Here is a 23,458-nt window from a genome sequence, read left to right as displayed (position 1 = left end):
GAAAAAATAATACCCCCAACTGTTAAACAAAACAGGAAATATTTACTTCAGACAAAAATCAGTTCTTCAGTTATTGGTTCACATTTACATGACATCGTAATGCACATTGACACACAATACAAACTAGCCGGCAATGCTAACTACACGAATACCTTAATTCAGTACAGTTCCACGGTGCAGGCCTGAGTGTAGCTTGTGTGCGTTGTAGCCGTACACAAACTGGCTGTTTCGCCACGATGGCACAAAATAACAGTGAGCTGGTACCTCGGGTCAGCAGTGCGGTAGCCACACGCACTGCGGCAGAAAGGCGGCAGCAGGTAGAAGAGAGACCGACCAAATCCTCTCGTGGATGTACGAGACGAACCACTCCGGAAGACAACTGAGGACGACAACAATCCGACCTCCACCGGCTCCAACACGGGCACTTCTGTAGCTAGCCTCGCGACAAAGTCTGTGCGTAATCCAAAACCACCAACAGCCAAACTCCTCTTTCTTGGTTAATGTTGTTGGTTGAGATATTCAACACCACTAACAACAATACTGAATCTCCACTCTTGGTATTTTTCCGTACACTACAATTCTCGTCTCACTTCAACTCCTCCGCTCGCTCTCGCTTCCACTCCTCTCCTTCCCGCGTTACCCTCCCCCCTTTTCCTCAACCCGGATTGGCTCAACATCATAATCAAAATTAAAACAACAACATAGATTCACAAAACATTCATCCTACTCTCTTCATATTTGTAACTGGTACATTTTAACATTTGTTTTTTAAACAACAGATATACATTTCCAAATGCTGTATTCAGTAAAATATGAACAATGCATTTCTCATCAAATCAAAATCATACTCTCAAACCTTAAAGTCTATTTATTGAACTATGAACTTAAGTATTATTTATTCAAACTTTTATATTTATGTAATAGGATTGTTTAAACAGAAATGTTTACCACCCGGGCTACACAATGTTTTTTAGATTGTACACAGTTATAAAATGATTAGAACTTATTGTACTGAACTGTGTGGTTTATCAGACAAATGAAGTGCCAGTTGATCCAAGCAATAAAGAGACCGAAAGAGATGGACAAACAGGATTGCAGGTGAGGTCTTAAACATATTCTAGTGATTATGACAGTAAGTGTTAAAATCGATTAGGATATTGTTTTTGAGGCATAGTGTGTTCATACTAGGCTAAACTAATGCCATAAAGAAATGCTCAGAAGAAGAATTGAGCATTGCCATATGTGTGTGTCAACTTCTATTAGGCAAATGAAGCAATGGAAGGCAGGAGTTCAGACATGGTCCTGGAAGAGGCAGTTGGAGCTACAGGGTCACAGCATCGATGGCAAACCTACGCCCTTAATTACGAATAACATAAACCAAAGCAATTTCACAACACGAAACTTCAGCTAGCCTCACATCACCTTGGCTCGTCATCACCTTCAAACAGATAACACTCTGTTGCAAAGTGGGGTGGGGGGCGGGGGGCATAACACGCCCAAAGAGGCGTGTTACGATGTTTTGAAAGATGTGCCTGCTAATAAATTGGACTCTTGGAGATCATATGTGCTGTGGAGAACAGTTGGCTTGCAAAGGTAAGGTACTGAGGACTGGGCACGCGGACTAAAGATACATTTATGCTTCTGCGGTAGATTTATTTGTATTTTAGTGTATTTTGCTTGATATGAGTATACAGTAAAAGCTGTTAATCTATTCAAATGTTTTATTTAAAGTATGCCTAATACTTTGGTCAATTTAAATGTAAGTTTTACTTAATTGTATTCGGTATTGAGTTTGTTATATATCGAATTTAATGAACTAGTTGACGGTTCATTAGTGTACCTTGTACCATCTCTTGACACTTACCTCCACCAAGTTATACATATTTAATTCCCGTGTCAAATACCTTTTCAGATGGATCCTTGTCAAATTATTGTCGTTTTAATCGCATCTACCTTGCTACCTACTGTGTACGGTGCTGGCAGCTCTGTCGGTAGGTGTTTCAATGCACGAGTGCAAAAGTCGATTTCCATCTAGATTTTCTGCTGTACTTTTGAGATGCACAATTGGTAGGCTATGTTACTTTCTGCAAAACTATTCAAAGGAATGCATTTTTGTCATGATTTTAACGTTTTGTTACTTGCTTGGTTCAGTTGACAGCCTACAGCCTATAGATTTAATAAATACTTTTTTTCATGTCCGCAGATTGGTGTTATCATGATTCAAACTGTAGTAAGTAACCAACTCTAATTATTGTAAAATACATTGTTTCGTTTCAAATTATATCCTACAAGATTATTTTTTTTCCGTTATAGTGATGTCTTTGTGTAAGCATAACATATTCCTTTTGAAATGTTCAGGTTACACCACTTGGCCCTCCATTGCCACTAAATATTGCAATGGATCCAGTCAGTCCCCAATTGATATTGTCTCCGCGTCGGCAAAGGGTGACTCCAAACTGACTTCCTTCTCCTTCACCAAATTTGGAGACACCTCCTCCATGAAACTTATAAAGAACAGGGGCAAAACGGGTGAGACCGCTCTTCCACAACTGGTTAAAACATACATCGTTTTCTAACCACTGTACCCATGTCTACTTTCAATTGAAGGTTTATTTATTTAACAATGATTTATTCAGACAAGTGCCCAGAAGACAAATAAGAACATTATAATTACCAATGTAAGTTTATAATGTGATATTGCATACGACAAAGATGAGACAAAATAATACAAGATAGATGAGGATAAAAGACGCTAATACAAATGACAGGCGAGAACATTGAAAACGCTGATCAAACCGTCCGTTTCTAGACGAATGCATTGCTAACACAAATGTGATCAAACAAAATAACAGCTGTGTAGGACTATCATGGTGATTTCCCTACAATAGGCTATCCGTTTTTGTCATGGTAACAACTACCTATCTATTATTTAACTATTATCTGCCTATTAAGACATACATCTGCTACTATACTCTTCAAATAAAATTCAAAACATCCAATACAATACAAATAGGATAGCAAGTATCAATGCTGTACATTGATCAAATATTATAGGAAAAATCAATTAATTAATCATATTCAATCCAAAAGATCAAGAGTATTATAACTAGAAAGAAATACCAAGGGTGTGAATGTGGTCATTTGCTGTAAGGGAAGAGGTACAATAACACGCCTCTATGTGCCCAAAACAGCATCCAGTTCCACAGTGCTCAGCTGTGCCTGAAGCCTAGTTGCACTCTGGATTTGTACTGTGGTCGATCACACTGCATCAGGATGGAGAGAGAGAGAGAGAGAGAGTGAGATAGAGAGAGGTACAGAGAGAGAGATAGAGAGAGGTACAGAGAGAGAGAGAGAGAGAGAGAGAGAGAGAGGTATATAGAGGGGTAGAGAGAGAGAGAAACATTGGCTCTAAGAAGTTAAGTATTCAAAACAAGCAATAAACAACTTAACTACATTTAGTCATTTATCAGACATTCTTATCCAGAGCGACTTACAGTGAGTAACTACAATATCACATAGTACAGTACAGGAAAAAAAAAAAAGTAGTTTTGATCTTCTATTTTCAAAAGGATATTTTCAAAAGTATCTTTCCTACACTTATCCTTCTTTGAACCATGCTGTCCCACCAGCCTAACCTCACCTCCACCCTACAGTGCAGGTGGATCTGGCGAGCGGCGTTCAGGTGTCCGGGGGAGGCCTGACAGAAACCTACGACAGCATGCAGTTCCACCTGCACTGGGGGAACAGCGTCTCCTCCCCGGGGTCCGAACACACCGTGGACGGGAAGCAATTCCCCATGGAGGTCAGAGGCATTTCCTGTTGTTTTGCTAAAACGAGACTGAAGAGTCAGCATGTTTTGTTTTATTCATATTCAGTAGACTTTTTAAGTTTACTTTGAAATGACGTGGATGATATTCTACCTCTGACAAGATGGACTCTGTCTCCCTCCAGTAATTCTGTTGTTTAGGTGTGTATGTGACGGAAAGCGTCAAAGCTCTGAGCTTAGACACGTATTCAGTGTAATGACGTTCATAGCGACTTCTGAGTGAAGTTCTCTGAAGACTTTGAATAAAATCACTATTTTCTTTCCTTCTCTGCTTTATTCTTTTCCAGCTCCACATCGTAAACATCAAGTCTTCTCTGAATGGCAACACGGCCCTGGCAGTGCAGGACCCCTCTGGCCTTGCTGCTCTGGGCTTCTTCATCGAGGTGAGTCCAGACGGCTGTCAGCTCTGGACAGACATACAGCTTCAGATATGATCATTATATTGTCAGCAGGCAGACCCAGTTTGTCCTGAACATTTGGCAGTAAGATAACCAGATATATTTCTTGTTATTTTGAATGAAAGAGGACTATAATATTTACACTCTCAACAGGCAGCCTCCGGCAATGGAACTGGTACACCAGCAAGCTGGAAAACATTGACCTCCTACCTGATCAACATCACCAATAAGGGTTCGCAAGTCCACTATCGGCACATTTTTTTAATTATAAAAACAAAACAAACAAACGTGTTTTAAAGTTGTTTTGTTTTCCTGCCTCTCTAGATGCCAGTGCAGACATCGCCAGTGGTATTTCTCTGGACGATCTGCTGATGGGTGTGGACCGTACCAAGTACTACCGCTACCAAGGATCGCTGACCACCCCCGACTGCACTGAAGCGGTGGTGTGGACCGTTTTCAAAGACACTATTAAAATCAGCCAGGACCTGGTAAGAGTTCCTCACATGTCAAAATCACATCTCATTCATATCCTTTATGTATAAGCTTCCTTTATTATTTTTTATGAAGACATTTTAATGCACAAAGCTTGATGGACTCCTCTCTCTCTAGATCAACCTATTCTCCTCGACAGTCCGGATCAACAGCAACTCCTCCATCCTGATGGTCAACACCTTCAGGGGCGTCCAGCCTACCAACGGCAGGGTGGTGTCGACGCAAGCTGCATCAGCCGCTGGCAGCATCTCTGGAAGCAGCTACGCTCTGGGACTCTTGCTCCTTCTGGCCTTGCAGCTGAGGCCATAGAGAAGAGTCTGTCTTCTCTCTCTCTTTCTCTCTTTGCCCCCCCGCCTCTCTCTCACAGTGAGCTCTGAGGTGTTGTGCCATACCCCCCCCCCCCCTCTCACCCTAGGTGAGGGCTAGCGTCTACTTGGTGCTGCAGCTTAGCTGCCCATCGTCTGAGCGCCAGTTACCTTCACCGTATTTGTAATTTGCACTGAAACTGTTTTCTGTACGCTGTGTTGAGTCAGGGTTTTCAATGAACTTCCTTCTGGGTGAATCTACCTCTTCTATTCTGGCCGAGTGGAGCCACGTGAAGCACACATCTTTGGTGGTAAAACATGATAAGTGCTGATGAAGCGCATGGTGTTGAAGTGACGACAGTGCTAATGATGATGAACCACAAGGTTATGTTAAAGTGATTGTATGTCGAATTTACTCCTTGAAATGAATGGTGCCACTTTATCACTTTTGGTCACAATATCTGGGATATATGTTTGAGTATAAAAATGTCAATGTTCCATGACGTAATGACAATAAATACATTATTGATTCTAGTGCTTGTCTCACATAACGTATTACAGTAATATCACTCAATCTAAAATCCCAAGGTGGATTCGTTTTCAGTGCCCAAAAAGGAATTCCTAATATTTCCTCTGTCAAGCTCGTGGGTGTTACGTGGTCAAATTAGTGGGTATTAATAACGTTTTCGATGGTTATTTTTTTTTTTTTTTTTTGTCTTTGAGACTGAAAATTACAACAGTTCAGTCAGTGACTAAATAGGCCTATATAGGCAACAATAGCTATTGTTTTCGTAGCCATAACTGGTCTCCTACTGAAGGTTGGCACGCCTCGAGGTAACACAAGAAGATTACAAAAGTAGCCGTTACTCAATGTCCTAATGTCTTACCATGAGAACATTTGGAATATGAGAAGAGTTTCCACCTGAATATGAGAAGAGTCCCCCCACCCCTCCCCCCCACTTTGAAACGCGAGCATATTATCGGCAGGAATTGTAACAATAGAAACCTATTAGGCTTCCTCATAGTCCGAAACCGCGTGTTCTACTCTTATGATCGTCCCATTGTCTCTGGACGGGCTGTTGCCGACACCACCTCCTTGGAGCAGGGACAGCGACTGACTGAATATTGCAACCTGAAAGTCACGGCAGAGACACAGGATCATCAAAACATGATGTTTTAATTAATACTTTTTTTCACGAAACAGCTGGAACAGAAAACAGGGGGGCGTGCATTTCTACTAGTGCGCTTCCGGTTCCTCTCCATCCCATTCAGTAGTTATGAAAACAATTGGTATGTTGGACGTCATGGCCGGCGACGCCGGCTGACTTGAAAGAGTCAATGACATTCACTGTTCACTGCTTCAAGTCAGCCACCTGCAGCCGGCCGTCAGCGCCTCCGGCACTGCATGAAGCAGGCTCGGGGACCGGGCCGGGGTGGGTAATTGGGAGAATCGGCAGAGTTCCCTTCACTTTTGTGGTTCATGTTGTTTTAATTTGTAACTTGTATAACTGCATGCTCTTATGGGTCTTCCCTTTTGGCACTTGTTTAGCTTTTTCACAATGTATGCTTCATGTTTTTGGCTACTTGCAATGTTTGGGACAATCTCGTTGTTATGTTCAGTGACCTATGCTCTTTTGTAAAGCTCTCTCTTGGAAGTCGCTTTGGATAAAAGCGTCTGCTAAATGAATAAATGTAAATGTTCCCGGTGGGCCGCTTCACTTTTGAAAAACGAATGTTTTTCAAAAAAAAACCAAAAGGTTTATTAGCCCCCCCCCAAATTTGTTTCAATACAAAATAAAAAATAAATGTTTTTTCATATTTTAAACTTCTCTTCCTAAAACCCAGTAGAGCAATGTTTCTTTTTTTACCCTTGGTATTTTTAATTAAAACAATTTTTTGGGGGGCTAATAAAACTTTTTGGGGGGGCTCCAGCCTGGCTAGATACGCTCATGCTGGTTGACCTGCATCTGCACACCTAAACAGTCACCTATTATACATCTTTGTGTAACAACATTAAAACAGCATACAGGATACACTGTGTACCTGGCCAACAGCAGTACGACAACATGGCTTTGAGGATTGAAGAGGAGCCTTTTAGCTGTAACCAGTCAAGTGTGTCACCACATCCTTCCAAAGTGAACTATCTGTCCCTTAGCCAAACTACCTGTCCCTTAGCCAAACTACCTGTCCCTTAGCCAAACTACCTGTCCCTTAGTTAACTACCTGTTCCTTGGCCTGGCTAATATTTATCTAAAGGCAGGTGTACTGACCTGACCCTGACTTCCACCTCAAGCTCCTTAATCAACTCATTTTTGCTCTCCTCACCCCAGGGGTGAAGGGGTCAAAGTAAGGAACGGTTAAAGCTGTCAGCAGGAAACAGTGCTGTTTGAGTTTGCTGAGTCACTGGAGGAACACAGCCCTCTCTTAGTACTGGAGTCAGAAACTGCAAAACCTCCTCTGGTAAAACAAATCTTATCTATTCATACATAAGGGAGAGTCTCCATTGTTTCCCTGAGGCATGAGCTATGTAGTCAAAGTGTCATTATAAAATAAAACAAACAAGTGCAGTAAAATTTTTCCCATCAGATGAAATTAAATGTTCTTTCCTCTTCCACATGTCATCCTAATCCCTCCAGAAAAAAGTCCCCAGACGTTGTTTTTTGTCCGCAAACATGGGAGTGACAAGAGGGTGAAGTTTCAGTGTTGAATTTCAGTGCTGAAGTCCAATACCCACTCAACAGTTAAATAATTGTTCTTTCTGCAGTAGAGGTGTAATTTAATATGTAGAACTGCAAATGCCTCCTATAGGTTCACTGTCTGGGATGTAATAGGCATACTTGTTATTTTAGGGGATCTAAAGAACATGTACGATGATTAACGGTTCTCAAGTAATTTCTTGAAACTAATCCCAAATCCTAAACAACTGACCCTAACACCGGAGCTGTTGGCTTTGGTTTCCTGTTGTTGCATAATCCAGGTCAGTGTTTGGGAGTCAACAGCACCCCCCAGAGGCTTGCAACAGGAATCGTTCTGTTTGGGACAGGAATGATGGGAGAGAAACCAGGCGATAGTTGTTGCCTTCACATGGATCTAATGTTGTTACTATTATCAGTAGAGTGACTGGGCGGTCTGGAGCAGGAGAGGAACACTGAGAGGGGGGTGGGCTTAATGACTGAGAGGAACACCAGCGTTTATGACTGAGGAAAGATGAGGGATGATGTAATCGCTCGTGAAAGTGGACAGAACTGTTGTGAGATTTTTTTAAACATTTTATTTGTGTATGTAATTTCATTTCAAAATGTTTTAGAAGCTTTTAAAGCTTTGCATGCTTTAAAATGTCAAACTCATAAATTAACAATCACTAAATATACTTCTCAGTTTTCTCTAGACCCATCTGTAACACAAATGGCACCATTCCTTCAACTGTAACTGCCAGGACAGACAGCCAGAGGAGGAGACTGAGTCACAGTCTACAGAGTATGAACGTGAGAGACAGCACCATCAACCAACTGCCACGGAAATTTGCCGAAGCTCCAATTTCACACTGGCAGGGTCGACGGCCAGGATTGGACGGTGCCTGTGTGGGGGCGGGAGCAGGACACATGAGCAACTCCGCAGTGGACTTTGAAATGACATGGTCTTGATCCATCTGTCCTCTCTCCAGAACCCAGTAGAGGTTATCCTTGAAGAAATATGCATTTCCTAGAAGACAATTAAAAAAACACACATAGGGCTAGTCAGTGTTTGGGGTAGTTACAACTACACACCTCAATACCAAATCTCCCTCCTCAGACCTCACCTCCTTCCCAGGTGATGATGTCATCAGGGTGCGACGGTACCCCTTTCCAGAGGGTGGTGGGTTTGGGGTACCCAGGCTGTGGCTTTCCCAGGGCGTCCCCCTGCGTCGGGGTCTCGTCGAACCTCCAGTACTCGCCCCCGCTGAACAGGTATGTGTTGCCGTTGTGGGCCCACACAAAGGCAGCCTCCACGCCACGCGGCCCGCGGCCATCACGTCCTCTCATGCCCCAGTCAGCCAGCGGCCGGGGGAAGCCAGGCAGGGACTCCGTGTCCTGGAACACCCAGTACTGGTCTCCTACAGGGACCACGACAACGCACGCAACATCATTTTATCTTTTCATGTTAAGTTATTTATTTGTCATGCTTCATTGGACAGTTTGTGAGAAAAGTGTGATAGGAAAGGCAGGCAGGCAGGCAGGCGGAGGGAGGGAGGGAGGCTGAATTCAAACCCAGGTTGCTATGGTAAGGTACACTCACTAATCAGGTGAGCTACAGGGATGCTCCCTTTTACAAGATATCATCCACTGCTGACGCTTGTATCAGAAGCTACTACTAATGGTGCACAACGTACAGCAGAATATGGAGAGCAGATCTTCTAGCGAGTGGGTCGGGTGTGTTCAAGGTGTGGCAGGGAACGGGCAGCGAGGTCTTACCGATGAAGAAGATGATGCGGCTGTCCCTCTTCCTCTCGTACACAGCGTCAATGTTGGCGGTGCCGGGAGGAAGGCCCAGCCAGAAGTTGGAGATCAGGGCTGGTCTCAGGGACACCAGGGAGCCAGTCCTCTGCAACCTCCAGAAGTGTGGGCCTGAACAGGACAACAACAGCTGAATCCTCAAGACCAGGGCTGGTTCAGTCATGGTCCTCAGGGTCCACTGCCCTGTATTGTCTTAGACAGGTTTCCCTGCTACAAATGAATGGGTTGTTATTAGGCTTCCACAGAGCTTCAAAACAACCCATTCCTTTGAATCAACTGGCCTTAAGAGACAGGTCTGTGCTGTTTCCTCGTCCTACCCTTAAAGAAGAACACTTCTCCCCGGATGTTGGCCACGGCGTCGAAGCCGCCCCCACAGCGTTCCTGAAGCGCAGGGTCTGGACTGGGATGGGAGAGCAGGTTACAGCACCAGGAGGGAAGGGGATGGTGCAACTACAACCAGTTAAGGAAGTGAATGAGAAAAAATACAAATTCTAATACAACAAATGACCCCGTCTCCCCCCTCTCTAAAGGACACATCAAAGTGCTGAATGTCAGAAACACTTCCCCTTTGTTATTTTAGTGATTGTTGACGTTCCTGGTACAGTGCACAGCATTCCCTGGACTTACTGCAGTGTGGGCTGGGGGCGTGGGGTCTGGGGAAGCCTGGGCAGGCTGGGGGTGGTGCCTCCCTCTGGCCTGGCTGTGGCTCGGCCCTCTCTCCTCCCTGGGAACACGCCCCGCACCAGGAAGGTGGTGAAACACACCATGACCAAGTCATGGTGACACATTGACACATGACACATTGATTTGAAATTCAGTTTATCTGGAAATGTTGTTCCTGGATCATAACTGCAGAGTGACTGCGTGAGGAGAGTACAGAGAACCTGCTCGTCTCAGGATTTTTCACGTGCTGAAACAGTTCTAATGGATAGATAACACTAGTTACAACACTAGGTACAACACTAGTTACAACACTAGTTACAACACTAGTTAGGACACTAGTTACAACACCCATTGCCAGTCAGAATAACGGGGTGGTGGGGTCAGGGGTTACCGTAGAGCTGCTGGATGGCCAGGGTGTCGTCCACAGGCAGGCGGTATGAGGCTATGTCCCCAGCTGGGCCCTGGTAGTAAGGCCTCATGATGGAGGGGCTGGAGGAGGAGTGGGACAGACCCAGCGCGTGGCCAAACTCATGCACCGCCACAGTGAACAGGTCTGTGCTGCCATCACGTCCTGCTGGGGGTCAGGGAGGGGGGAGAACAGGGGGAGGGTTAGGGTCAGGGAGGGGGGCCGGGGGAGAGTTAGGGTCAGGGAGGGGGGAGAACAGGGGGAGGGTTAGGGAGGGTCAGGGGGAGAACAGGGGGAGGGTTAGGGTCAGGAGGAGAACAGGGGGAGGGTTAGGGTCAGGGAGGGGGGCCGGGGGAGAGTTAGGGTCAGGGAGGGGGGAGAACAGGGGGAGGGTTAGGGTCAGGGAGGGAGGAGAACAGGGGGAGGGTTAGGGTCAGGGAGGGAGGAGAACAGGGGGAGGGTTAGGGTCAGGGAGGGAGGAGAACAGGGGGAGAGTTAGGGTCAGGAGGAGAACAGGGGGAGGGTTAGGGTCAGGGAGGGGGGCCGGGGGAGAGGTTATATCTGATTCATTGGCTTAGGAGTTGTTCATTTTTCCAATCCCTGTGTGTGGGTGTTTGTGTGCTTGCTTGCTTGCTTACATGTCTGGAACCCTGAGCCTCACATGTCTGTTAACCCTCCCTACCTGCATGTTGACCTTCCTGCCTGCATGTATGCTTATCTACCTGTCATGGCACACATGCCTCACATGCCTTTACAAGATTCAAACAGTGGTTTTGTTTTGTGTTCCATGATATATGCCTGTTCTGACGTCCATCAAGTCCTGAAGAAGGTATGTCTATGCTGGTCTGATCACGCCTTTGGGCTGATCAGTCAGGTGCTTCAAACACGTAGGCACGTGGTTTGTTCAACCGATCACGTTCTGGAGTCATGATAGAGGTGCCCCGCACTGCAGAGCATGTGACAGCCGTGTCATCACAGCGTGCGTAAAGTGACAGACATGAAAGGAGAAGTGTGAGTCAGCAATATTAGGATAACCAAGACAAAGCCTATATTTCTGACTTTCTCTCGTGGTTTACTGCTTTACCCTCTTCATCCCTTTTCACCTACCCCTCGGCACCCTCACCTCCGTAGCTCCACACCTCGTCGTCATCGAAGTGTGTGTCCCCAGCAACCTGGTCCCTCCCGGGGAAGAAAGCGTGGGCGAGAGTGCCCCCCTTCCCGTCGAAGGGGTAGCCGTCGTCGTGGAGCGAGCGAACAAACGACACCCTGATGTCCCCTCCGGCCCCCGGCCCCCCTCCGGCCCCCGGCCCCCCTCCAGCCCCCCCAGGGGTCTGGTGGAAGGTCAGCGGCGCTGCGTCGCTCCAGGCCTTGAAGGCCCGGACCAAAAGGCTCTCCACCAGGTCAGGGGGGAGGGAGGGAGAGACGGAGGGAGAGGGGTAGCTGTGGATGCTGGAGAATGAGAGATAGAGAGATAGAGAAAAGAGAGAGAAAGAAGGAGAGAGAGACAGAAGGAGAGAGAGACAAAGAGGAGACAGAGACAGAGGGAGAGAGAGACAGAGGGAGAGAGAGAGACAAAGAGGAGAGAGAGACAGAGGGAGAGAGAGACAGAGGGAGAGAGAGAGAGAGAGAGAGACAAAGAGGAGACAGAGACAGAGGGAGAGAGAGACAGAGGGAGAGAGAGAGACAAAGAGGAGAGAGAGACAGAGGGAGAGAGAGACAGAGGGAGAGAGAGAGACAAAGAGGAGACAGAGGGAGAGGGAGAGAGAGACATAGGGAGAGAGAGACAAAAAGGAGAGAGAGACAAAGAGGAGAGAGAGACAGAGGGAGAGAGAGAGACAAAGAGGAGAGAGAGAGACAGAGGGAGAGAGAGGGGGAAGCCCAGTTTTACGGCCTGTTGTGTGTCCTGACTGGTGTTGCATCAGGGCTGTCACCAGACCATTTTGTATAGATTGCAATTACCACATGACTTTCTGCAAGACTTTGTAATGTAACGTTCTGCACGCAGTGCACACAGTGTGTGTGTGTGTGGGGGTGGGGGGGGACACACCTCCAGGTCAGGTCGGTCTTGTCCCACTTCAGTCCAGAGAGAGCGTACCTCTTCCTCCTCTTCCTCAGCATGTCCTCGTGACCCATGATGTCAGGCAGAGAGCACCTGGGCACTGACATCAGCCGGAGGGTGTCACTATCTGGCAGAACAGGAAGAAGAACCACAAAAGAGGGTTCTACTAGGCGTAGTTAGTTACCAGCTCTTGCTAACAGAGTAGTGTAGTTAGTTACCAGCTCCTGCTAACAGAGTAGTGTAGTTAGTTACCAGCTCCTGCTAACAGAGTAGTGTAGTTAGTTACCAGCTCTTGCTAACAGAGTAGTGTAGTTAGTTACCAGCTCCTGCTAACAGAGTAGTGTAGCTTAGTTACCAGCTCCTGCTAACAGAGTAGTGTAGCTTAGTTAGTTACCAGCTCCTGCTAACAGAGTAGTGTAGCTTAGTTACCAGCTCCTGCTAACAGAGTAGTGTAGCTTAGTTAGTTACCAGCTCTTGCTAACAGAGTAGTGTAGCGTAGTTAGTTACCAGCTCTTGCTAACAGAGTAGTGTAGCTTAGTTAGTTACCAGCTCTTGCTAACAGAGTAGTGTAGCTTAGTTAGTTACCAGCTCTTGCTAACAGAGTAGTGTAGCTTAGTTACCAGCTCTTGCTAACAGAGTAGTGTAGCTTAGTTACCAAGCTCTCCAGTCTCCCTGAGTCCTCCAAACCTCTGCATCACTCGGATGGCCCTCTCAAGCCCCTCCTTCGTCTGCAGCTTACTGGTGCGCGGGTCCGGAGGGGGGAGGTACCCATATCTACTCAACCAATCCTGTGACAGACAAGGCAGAGAGGCTGTCAGCTATGATGATTGAGACAGGTTTAGCTTGGTGGGTAGAGCATTTGGCTGCAGATAAAAAGGTCTCAGGTTCAATTCCTGTATGTTGCTTGGGGTGAAAGCATCTGTTGAGCATCGTGATCTCAACTAAGTCAAACTGTTATGGACATCTTTATACTATTCATCTTAATTATAAATGTTCACAATGTCTGACTTTGGAAATGAAATCTTCTGGTAAGCTCCGTAGTTCTAATTGCCCTTTTCATACCAATAAAACAAAAAATGCATTAACACTAATTATAAAAATAATAATAATATATTTATTATTATTATTATTATATAATTTATAATACAATTATAAAAAAATACATAAATAACTTCTTGATAAAACAATAGATTCTAGGTTTCAATATGCAGATATTCCAGAACCAGTGCATGTCTGACAGGAAGACAATAATCTCTGTTTCCTTTCTCAGATGAAATTAAACATGACTTCACTGGAAACACACATCATTCGCCACGGGGTTCAGTTATAAACGTACGGTTAATCAATATACACACAAGCTTTTTCACACGCATGTGTATGAGACAGAAGTTCTGTATGCATGCGTTCTTCTGTATGTACAGCTTATTGATAGGAGTAAAAGTTTTGTATCCACGAGTAATTCTCTAAACTTCACCCCTGAGTCTTACACCACAGCCCTTCTTGTGGTTTCACCGTTGTGTTTTCGACAACTGTCAGTTGGGTTGTGATGTATCCTAACTTTAACACTTCTCCACCCTTTCCCTCGTGCCCACATCCTTGACTGCCACTAATATCACTAAATATTTTTTACCCTTTAGTTTCCGTTTGTAACTTAACTCAACTGAAACGAGAATGTAAACATTTTTATAATAATAGACTCCTGCTCTGCCTTTCCCCTTTAGATTAGTTTGCCTGGATGTTTGTACCTTCTTCTAGGCTGATTTGAATGAACTTTGATCCTGTATGAGTATGCATTTGAGTCCCAGTCCTGTGGTTGCTGCATAGGCCTACTGTGATTATAGTTAGATTTCAAATGTAAATGAAATAATATAAAAAGTCGCATAATATAAAACTATATGAATTTAGACCAAATGTATGTTTATTTTTTTATCATATATAAAGGCTAATTTACAACGCATACTATAATTTGTGTTTAATGAATGATCATAGGACTAGGAACGAGTTAAATTTCGACAAGTTTGCCAAAGTCTATCCTTCTGTCAATGCTGGCTAAATTAATAAATAACAAGAAGCATATTGCTGAGATTTACAGTCATATTTGGATTCATAAACAAGCAATGAGAAACTCACCAGTCCTCTAGTATATTGTTCAGGCAAGGTCGCAGATTCTCCGGTTGGGGTGAACACGGGGAGAAGCACGAGTAATAATAGTCCGGACTCCATCCTAAACGTCAGAGAACACTGCCAAACAACCGTTAGCTTTTGGTAGACATCCATGAAACAAAAAAATATTCTAAGCATAAAAGAACATTTCGCAATTTTTTGGTCTAATTATTATAATAAGTGATGTCATTGATCAACAATCTTCAGAATTTGTGTAATACACATTTCTCTTAGACCTTTCCAAGATTCCTGACGCTAATAAGAGAGAAGCTGTATCTTACCGTCTCAGTATCTTTCGGCGTTGGCAGTAGGGGGAACAGGCTGCTGAATGATCAATACAGATGCTCTCTTTCTCCTCCTCACCCCGCCCTTCCCTTCTACTCACTCTCTCAATTCACGAAGCGGCACATATCAGAAATAAAAAAACGTATTTGATACTTTTTCTCACATTTTTATGAACGTCATTTTCTTATTACAGTTAGTATCTAGGCCTATAACCGTTAAACACTACAAATCTCCTTTGTTAATACTATGTTGAGATATGTTTTTACAGGAATGTGGAGGGGTGAAAGAGAGAAAAAAAAATGTTTCGTAAACAGATAAAAACAGAAGTGATTTTTTTCTCCAGCAATTGCAGCATCTGACCCCCTACTCATGGCCCGAATCACAACCATCCTCAACACAGTCGTCTTGTCATGGTCCTGATTACTGTCTTGTTTGCCCTCTCTGCTCAGCATCACTGGTGTCATCTTTCTCCGCTTCCTCCTCATCCTCCACTCCCTTCTCTCTTTCATCCTTCTATCCCCCAGAGACCAGGGAGAGTAACCATTACACTGTGCTGTGTCTGCAGTGAGGAGAGGCTCTGACGATAGTGAGGCCCAGAGATGGACAGGAGAGAGAGAGAGGAGACAGGAAGGAGAGGAGGAGAGAGAGAGAGGAGACAGGAAGGAGAGGAGGAGAGAGAGAGAGGAGACAGGAAGGAGAGGAGGAGAGAGAGAGAGGAGACAGGAAGGAGAGGAGGAGAGAGAGAGAGGAGACAGGAAGGAGAGGAGGAGAAAGAGAGAGGAGACAGGAAGGAGAGGAGGAGAAAGAGAGAGGCGAGGATGGAGAGGAGAGAGGGAAGGGATCAATGAGAAAATATATTAGTTATTTATATCCTGATAATATTGTCCTCTTTAGCCAGCTGCTACAAATGCATTTAATGACACCATGAAGTAGTGGCAATGAACTTCTAATGAAGCTCCTTATAAAGCAGTAACACTCTTAATGAAGCAGTAACACTCTTAATGAAGCAGTGACACTCTTAATGAAGCAGTGACACTCTTAATGAGGCAGTGACACTCTTAATGAAGCAGTAACACTCTTAATAATGCGGTAACACTCTTAATGAAGCGGTGACACTCTTAATGAAGCAGTGACACTCTTAATGAAGCAATAACACTCTTAATGAAGCAGTGACACTCTTAATGAAGCAGTGACACTCTTAATAATGCGGTAACACTCTTAATGAAGCAGTGACACTCCTGACGAAGGAGCTTCCTAGCTGTGACTGCATGAGGTGAGATCACATCTTTCACAGGCACTGACCTCATTCACACGTCTCCCACATCACTTCCTCACAGATAATAATAGTTTGTGGTACTTTAGTGGAAGAAAAACACATTGTCCAAGTGTGTCATTGCTATTATAATTTTATTTTCATTAAAGGGTTCCAAAGTCTTCACAAAAGGGTAGACTTCTCACACTGAACTAACACGTCACAGTTTAACATGGAGCACACAAAGGATCACATCATGACAACAGGAATAAATAATAATAAAAAAAATATAAAGTTATCAGACATTTTATGAGAGATGAAAATGAGATATGCAGACATAGAGTAGCTAACAACATTTTAAAATAGGGTGAACATGGGTTTACAAGTCAGAAACAAATCATCAGTAATAATGTACAATTGTGAATTGATAGTAGTAAATGATAGTCAAGGTATGTCCTTTGGTCATGCTCATTGGTCACGTCCATTAATGTGGCAAGCTGTATAGATAGTGGCTGATCATTGGCTCTCTTGTAAACTGCTTTGATTGTCATTGGCTCAGGTCCCTGTTTTCTGATTGGTTGCTTTTCTAAACAACACTTCTTATAGGCTGGTGGCTCATAGTGCTTGATTGTCATTGGCTGATTGATATGCTCAGGAACACGTAGCTGTGAGAAGATTCACTTGCTAGATTGGAAACTGTTTCTTATGAAAGGTTAATTACTCGGTTGTCTGGACGTTGGATATCAACTACATGCTTCTTCCATCTGTACAAAAATACTCTGGCTGACCCCTGGCTGACCCCTGGCTGACCCCTGGCTGACCCCTGGCTGACCCCTGGCTGACTTCTGGCTGACCTCTGGTTGTAGCTGATAGAGATGCTTCAAACAGGGTTAAAACCAGGTCACAGTTGATTGTCTTCATGAGCAAGTTTTAAATCTTCACAGTTTCTTCACTAAAAACAACCGTTCACCGTTAAGTGTTTAACATGGAACAATCTGGAACAAGCTGGTCGCAAAGCTGATTCACCTTCGAAGACTCTGATTACATTTTATTTTAAACAAGTGAAATTGGCTGCGTTTCCCAGATTTGTTAAGAAGCTCTTAACGTTAAGAGCTACTTAAGAAGCTCTTAAGAAGCTCTTAGCGTTAAGAGCTTCTTAACAAATCTGGGAAACGCGACCATTGTCAGTTACAGCATGTACCAGCTATTTTATAGTAAAATGGTCATTTATCACACAATAAAAGAATAACGTGTTTTTACCATAAGGATACAAGATAATGTACAGTTTGGTACCAGTAACCTTCACCCAAATACTGAATAATTTAGAATATAGTACTGTATATTAAAATGTACTTATCATTATCATATATAGATGTTTTTGGTGCGTATAAGTTAACATGTAAGGTAGGTAACCTTTCATACCGTACAGTAAAATAAAGTGCAACCAACAATGTTCCAGGTTTGTTTGTTTGTAAACATTGAATGCATATTGGGGTGTGCATTGAGTCCCCCCAGTCCCTCAGGGCCCCTGGTCCCCCCAGCCCTCCAGGGCCCCTGGTCCCCCCAGCCCTCCAGGGCCCCTGGTCCCCCCAGTCCTCCAGGGCCCCTGGTCCCCCCAGTCCTCCAGGGCCCCTGGTCCCCCCAGCCCTCCAGGGCCCCTGGTCCCCCCAGTCCTCCAGGGCCCCTGGTCCCCCCAGCCCTCCAGGGCCCCTGGTCCCCCCAGCCCTCCAGGGCCCCTGGTCCCCCCAGCCCTCCAGGGCCCCTGGTCCCCCCAGTCCTCCAGGGCCCCTGGTCCCCCCAGTCCTCCAGGGCCCCTGGTCCCCCCAGCCCTCCAGGGCCCCTGGTCCCCACAGCCCTCCAGGGCCCCTGTTCCCCCCAGTCCTGGGCTCCCTGAACTCATGCGTCCTATTCACACTCATCATTTCTCAGTTCAATCTTTTATTAAAATGTTTTTCTCTCCCTCCTGGTTTGATCCTGTATGCTGGTGTCTAAGGTTGTTTTTGGGCACCCTCTCTTGCCTTGTTTTCCCCACCCTGCCCTCTCCCCTTTCCCTCACCCTCTTACCCTGCCCTCTCCCCTTTCCCTCACCCTGTCTCCCCACCCTGCCCTCTCCCTCACCCTCTCCACCCTTCTCTCTTCCCCTCCAGTCTTACTGCAGCCGGGCCCAGTACTGCCCCAGGCCCTGGCCCATGTTCTGCTCCCCTCCTGGGACCTGCACTGGGACTGACACCCCTGGGGATATGAGCCCTGGAGAGGCAGGGGAGAGAGAGAGAGAGAGAGAGAGAGAGAGAGAGAAAGAGAGAGAGAGAGAGAGAGAGAGAGAGAGGGAGAGAGAGGGAGAGGGAGAGAGAGGGAGAGAGAGAGAGAGAGAGAGCAAAAGGGCGTTAGTTGAAAATGGTGATTGTGTCAGTGTTTAGGTGTGGTTAAGGTTACAGTTGTGCGTCTGTGTGTGTGTCTGTGTGTGTGTGTCTGTGTGTATGTTAGAAAGCTTCACTATGCTACTGAAGCTCCCAGGCAGCAGCCAGACTCACCAGTACTGGAGTTGGAGGAGGGCGGAGGGGGCAGGTGGGGGGAGGCGTACGAGGAGGTGTCGTAGCTGCGCGGGGTGGAGGGGGAGGGGGGCAGCATGCAGGAGTAGGAGCTGGCAGACTGACAAGACAGAGGTAACGTAAGAGGAAACAGGAAACACATACGAGAGAAGAGAAGGAAACAGAAGTTGAGAAGTTGTGATATTGGAACTTCATTTGACAATGATGAACACATGTTCATCAAATCCTGTGGTTTTGTCCAAGCCGTATGGAAGCAATTCAGTGACATGTTTTGAATTTTAAAAGGCATTGAATTAATATTTTTATATTCTGATCCAAAAATTCTAAGTTCGGAAATTCAGGTTGCTCAAATTTGAATAGTAAAATTCAGATTCCAAAGATTTAATTTTAAAAAATCATCACTAAATTCAGACTTCTCAAATTCGAATTGTGACTGTTTAATTTACAAAAAAAGGTAATCGAGCCTAAATGCTATCAAACTATCACAGCAGCCCTCTCTCCTCAGGCCCCTCTCATCCAGCTGTAGCTGCAGGCAGTCATAAATGCATTCATGCAGATCAGTCATCCAATCACAATCTGGGGTCTGAGGAGAGAGGTCCGGTCTAAGGCAAGCAATATCTTGGTATCCCGGATGTTGCAATCGACATTTTTGGGAGTTGAATCTTTCTGGCAGAAGTTTTTTCAGTTCAATTTTTGAGAATGTTTTTTGCACCAATTTATTTGCGTAATTTTTTTCGGACTGAATTTCACCATTCGAATTTGAGCAGCCTGCTCAAATGAATTTCAATATTAAGTATTTAATGCCTTTTAAAATTCAAAACAGGATGTCACTGATTTGCTTCCATAAAGCTGTGTCTGCAGGTACCTTAGCAAAGCCACATATAAGAACACATGAAATGCGCTAAAGACACTGCGCTAAAGACACACTGTTGGGCAACTTGAGGTAAACTATTTTGACCCCAAAAGTAACCATCCTCACCTTGGTCTTGCTAATCTGTGTGCTTACAGAAACCTGTCAATGGAATCACATGTTCCAAGAAAAGAATTCCAGAAAGAATGTGCATATCCCCTTCAACCAGTAAGTGACAGCAGAACAGCATGGTTTTAGAGTGTGCTCTACTGCCATCTAGTGGATGAATGAAGACTGTCGTCTGGTGTTTAGGCCAGATCTCTCTGGCTCCGTAGATGCCTTGAGGACACCGACTACTTCCTTCACCTGTGGACTTGAACCCCTTTTCAGATGCAGAGACAACACAATCTGTGTGCACACGTCTCTTGTAACATAACTCTTGTAACAACTGTGAAATATATTATGGTTTCTTGCTTTTTCCACAGGTACACTCTTGCACTTTTGAGGTTCTTGCTGTTTAATGGTAACTTGTCCAACTACATACTCTTACTGTTCTTCCCTTTGGGACTTATTTGGTTTCACAATGTATGCTACATGTTTGGCTACCCGCAATGTTTGGGGCTATCTCGTTGTTATGATCAGTGACCTGTTCCCTTTTGTAAAACTCTCTCTTGGAAGTCGCTTTGGATTACAGCGTCTGCTAAATGCATAAATGTAATGTAAATGTAACATCGCTGAAACCATCGTCAACATATGACACAGAGGAAGAACGGTCTCATATTTACCAAGATCGTATAAAGACATTAAAGACGACGCACGTTAAAGAGGTTATAAAGACATTTTAGAAGATATACATTGAGGATGTCATAAGGACATTAAAGACAATGTGCATTAAAGATGTCACAAGTGACTGGGATGGAATCTGAGCAGCTTTACCTGAGCACTTGTGGAGAACACAGAGAGAGAGCTGTAACTGGGCAGAGCAGACTCCGCCTGACTCAACATGGAGCCTAAGGGACACAGAGAGAGGCGGGTCACCACCACACAGAACAGACACCACACTGTCACTGTTACTGTCACTGCTGCGCTGCAGAGCACAGCTGTTATTACTGCAGCACGGTGTCTGGTCGCTGAGATGTGGTTACTGTGGAAGGTAGAGCTGGACCTTGCGAGGCTGTCTGACCTGTGCTGCTGCTGTGTTGGTGGTGGTGCTGATAGACAGACGTGTTGAAGGAAGTGCTTAGGGGGGTTTGGGCTTGAGAGCAGGCTGTACTGCCCCCAGACCTCCTCTGGTTTCTCAGCTTCTCTTCTCTCCTCCACTTGGCTCTCCGGTTGGAGAACCACACCTGTCAATCATCAAGGTGTGTCAACGACGGATGTCAGGTAGCCTGTGATGTAAACTCCGAGCCACAAGACTTGTTGAGGTTTGACTGACTGACTGAGTGACTGACTGATAGACCAACATAACAAACCTGTATCCGGGCCTCTGGAAGGTCAATCTTGTTGGCCAGTCTCTCTCTCGCAAAGACGTCTGGATAATGCGTTCTTTCAAACTCTGTGGAGCATATTGGCAGAATTCAGTTATATTATCATTGCATCATTTGACAAATAAAATGCATCTTCTCTACAGCTGACTTATGCTCAGAGTTCAGACACCTCACAAAGAAAAGATTGATATTAATACTTGACTAAGTATATAGAAAGCTAGATTAAAAACCTTATTCTAGGGTTCCCCCTCACCCCCTCACCCCCTCATCCCCTCACCCCCTCACCCCCTCATCCCCTCATCCCCTCACCCCCTCACCCCCTCATCCCCCTCACCCAGACCTAATCAAGGATATGTTTCTGATCCTGATCGGTTTGTGTTCACACGCCACAAACACCAGAGGCGCACCACAACTTCTGCTTTCCTGTGGAAGAAACTGGAAGTGTGTTTACTTCCCGTTTCCCCATAATCTGACTTCCTGTTTGTTTCCCCATAATCTGACTTCCTGTTTGTTTCCCCATAATCTGACTTCCTGTTTGTTTCCCCATTCTCTGAAGCCCCTGAGACAAACCCTGTGGACCCGTTATGCGGCTCCTCCTCCTCCCAGACCCAGTTACATAACCCACATCAGTGCTGCAAGAAATTCATGTTAACGTGCTCAAACAGCCCCTAAAGAGCGCGTCTGGCCAGAAGCAGAGGTCCCATAGGCTAAGCTCACAGGAGGCGGAGACAGACAGGACCCAGAGAGCTGTGATTGGCCGAGGGCAGCGCTGTGTCTGACCTTTCTCCAGGGCCTCGATCTGTTCCTGGGTGAAGCTGGTCCGGTTCCTCTGCAGCTTCCTCTTCAGCTGCAGCCTGAGCTGGGACTCCTCCCCCTCGTCCCTCTCCACCTGACCTCCTCCTCTTCCTCTTCCTCCTCCTCCTCCTCCTCCTCCTCCTCCTGACTCCACCCCCAGACCTCCGTCTGTATCCAACAGACAACCCTCTGACTCTGGTCAGGGAGGACAAGAAGCAGCACAAGTTATTACACAGCAGTGTGCACATACATTATTATTATTGTTATTATTATAAACAGGAAACTCAAACACATCATGCACATGAACGTCACCGTTAGTGAGGCGAGTTTGTAGACTCCAAACAAGGTCAGGTAATGGAGAAGCAGCGTCACCTATTGACAGCTCTGTGAACTGCATCCGGGTGTTGTATATTTTTTTATGTTATCACCAAGCAGGCGCTTTTATATGAAGAAATAAATGAGGCAGGGATTTGAGCCTGGGACCTCTTGAGCTGCTGTGAAATGGTCTAACCACTGAACCATACCCATCCCCCATACAAACAGAGGGGTGTTTTGAAGAGAGGAGCACAGTGATCCACTCACCTGTGCCGTGTTGGGTCTGGGTCGCAGAGGGGTCATGGTACCAGTTGTTGTGTCCGGACCAGTTGGATCCACTCTGCAGGTTCAGCATGGTCAGCTTCTCATACATGCTCCGCCAGGCCTCCCGTTGTCCAGGATCAAGACTCCCCTCCTCAACCTTAAACCCCGACCCCTCGACCCTCTCTCCTCCCCCAGGAGGCTGAAGGGAGGAGCAGGAGGGGGGAGGAGAGAGGCAGGGTCGGGGTGGGGATGATGGGAGAGGGGGAGGAGGAGAAAGGCAGGGTCGGGGTGATGGGAGAGGGGGGAGGAGAGAGGCAGGGTCGGGGTGATGGGAGAGGGGGGAGGAGAGAGGCAGGGTCGGGGTGATGGGAGAGGGGGGGGAGGAGAGAGGCAGGGTCGGGGTGGGGATGATGGGAGAGGGGGGGGGGAAGTGGTGTTGCATGAATTCACACATGGCTGGCATTGTGGTGAATTAGCTTCACGCTGACAGACAGAAATGGAGTTAGCTACATGGGCGCTGTCAGAGCGCTTGTGTTCTACATTCGCAGGCTAGTAGACCTCAGGGAGATTGGCTACATTAAAACCCACTCTGAGAAACGCAAAGTCATTTCTTATGCTGCCTGCTCTTAGCTCCGTGGCCACGGCCAACCACAAACACACACAGCGGTCTTCTTTGAACCAGCTCAACACCAAAACCTGCTCAGGAGTCTTCTTTGCAGAGCGAGTCGTATTTGTTCAGTTCATCAGAGCAGTGTCTGACAGGAACACTCCCATTCACCTTCACACATGCTGAAGCCTCAGAAACATAGGCATCATATCAGTATTGTGTGTGAGTGTGTGAGTGTGTGAGCGAGAC

General features: G+C 45.7%; 3 protein-coding genes across 7 annotated transcripts; 1 reads left to right on the top strand and 2 right to left on the bottom strand.

Annotated features, from left to right (window-relative positions):
- Nucleotides 1-1,283: 1,283 nt before the first annotated feature.
- On the top strand, nucleotides 1,284-5,555 carry LOC146259348 (carbonic anhydrase 4-like). The gene is made up of 9 exons (XM_084670295.1): nucleotides 1,284-1,593; nucleotides 1,913-1,991; nucleotides 2,204-2,230; nucleotides 2,359-2,529; nucleotides 3,654-3,802; nucleotides 4,114-4,209; nucleotides 4,378-4,456; nucleotides 4,549-4,712; nucleotides 4,834-5,555. Exons 2-9 carry the CDS (start codon nucleotides 1,913-1,915, stop codon nucleotides 5,023-5,025), a joined length of 957 nt encoding a protein of 318 aa, XP_084526421.1. The 5' UTR covers nucleotides 1,284-1,593; the 3' UTR covers nucleotides 5,026-5,555.
- A 2,747-nt stretch (nucleotides 5,556-8,302) lies between these two features.
- mmp25b (matrix metallopeptidase 25b) lies at nucleotides 8,303-15,177 on the bottom strand. Of its 4 annotated transcripts, XM_084670015.1 has the most exons (11): nucleotides 15,087-15,177; nucleotides 14,773-14,883; nucleotides 13,298-13,430; nucleotides 12,631-12,769; nucleotides 11,707-12,032; nucleotides 10,569-10,751; nucleotides 10,142-10,238; nucleotides 9,832-9,914; nucleotides 9,473-9,625; nucleotides 8,821-9,114; nucleotides 8,303-8,723 (listed from the first exon to the last, which is right to left on the bottom strand). In XM_084670015.1, exons 2-11 carry the CDS (start codon nucleotides 14,863-14,865, stop codon nucleotides 8,485-8,487), a joined length of 1,740 nt encoding a protein of 579 aa, XP_084526141.1. In that variant the 5' UTR covers nucleotides 14,866-14,883; nucleotides 15,087-15,177; the 3' UTR covers nucleotides 8,303-8,484. The 4 variants fall into 4 exon arrangements, with proteins under 4 accessions (XP_084526141.1, XP_084526139.1, XP_084526140.1 ...); XM_084670013.1 differs by lacking the exon at nucleotides 15,087-15,177 and having other exon boundaries at nucleotides 14,773-14,958; XM_084670014.1 differs by lacking the exon at nucleotides 15,087-15,177 and having other exon boundaries at nucleotides 10,569-10,748; nucleotides 14,773-14,958.
- A 3,314-nt stretch (nucleotides 15,178-18,491) lies between these two features.
- On the bottom strand, nucleotides 18,492-22,711 carry LOC146259346 (paired box protein Pax-6-like). 2 transcript variants are annotated; one of them, XM_084670017.1, is made up of 7 exons: nucleotides 22,606-22,711; nucleotides 22,009-22,218; nucleotides 21,214-21,296; nucleotides 20,925-21,087; nucleotides 20,677-20,751; nucleotides 18,874-19,005; nucleotides 18,492-18,589 (listed from the first exon to the last, which is right to left on the bottom strand). In XM_084670017.1, the coding sequence occupies exons 1-7, from the start codon at nucleotides 22,709-22,711 to the stop codon at nucleotides 18,492-18,494; spliced, it is 867 nt and encodes a 288-aa protein (XP_084526143.1). The 2 variants fall into 2 exon arrangements, with proteins under 2 accessions (XP_084526143.1, XP_084526144.1); XM_084670018.1 differs by having other exon boundaries at nucleotides 18,874-18,991; nucleotides 20,678-20,751.
- Between the last annotated feature and the right edge of the window lie 747 nt (nucleotides 22,712-23,458).

This window comes from Hypomesus nipponensis, chromosome 13, assembly GCF_054491055.1.
Source record: "Hypomesus nipponensis isolate SF chromosome 13, ASM5449105v1, whole genome shotgun sequence".
Classification (NCBI taxonomy): Eukaryota; Metazoa; Chordata; class Actinopteri; order Osmeriformes; family Osmeridae; genus Hypomesus; species Hypomesus nipponensis.
The sequence above is the reverse complement of the archived record's forward strand: the minus strand, read 5'-3'. Positions and strand labels throughout refer to the sequence as shown.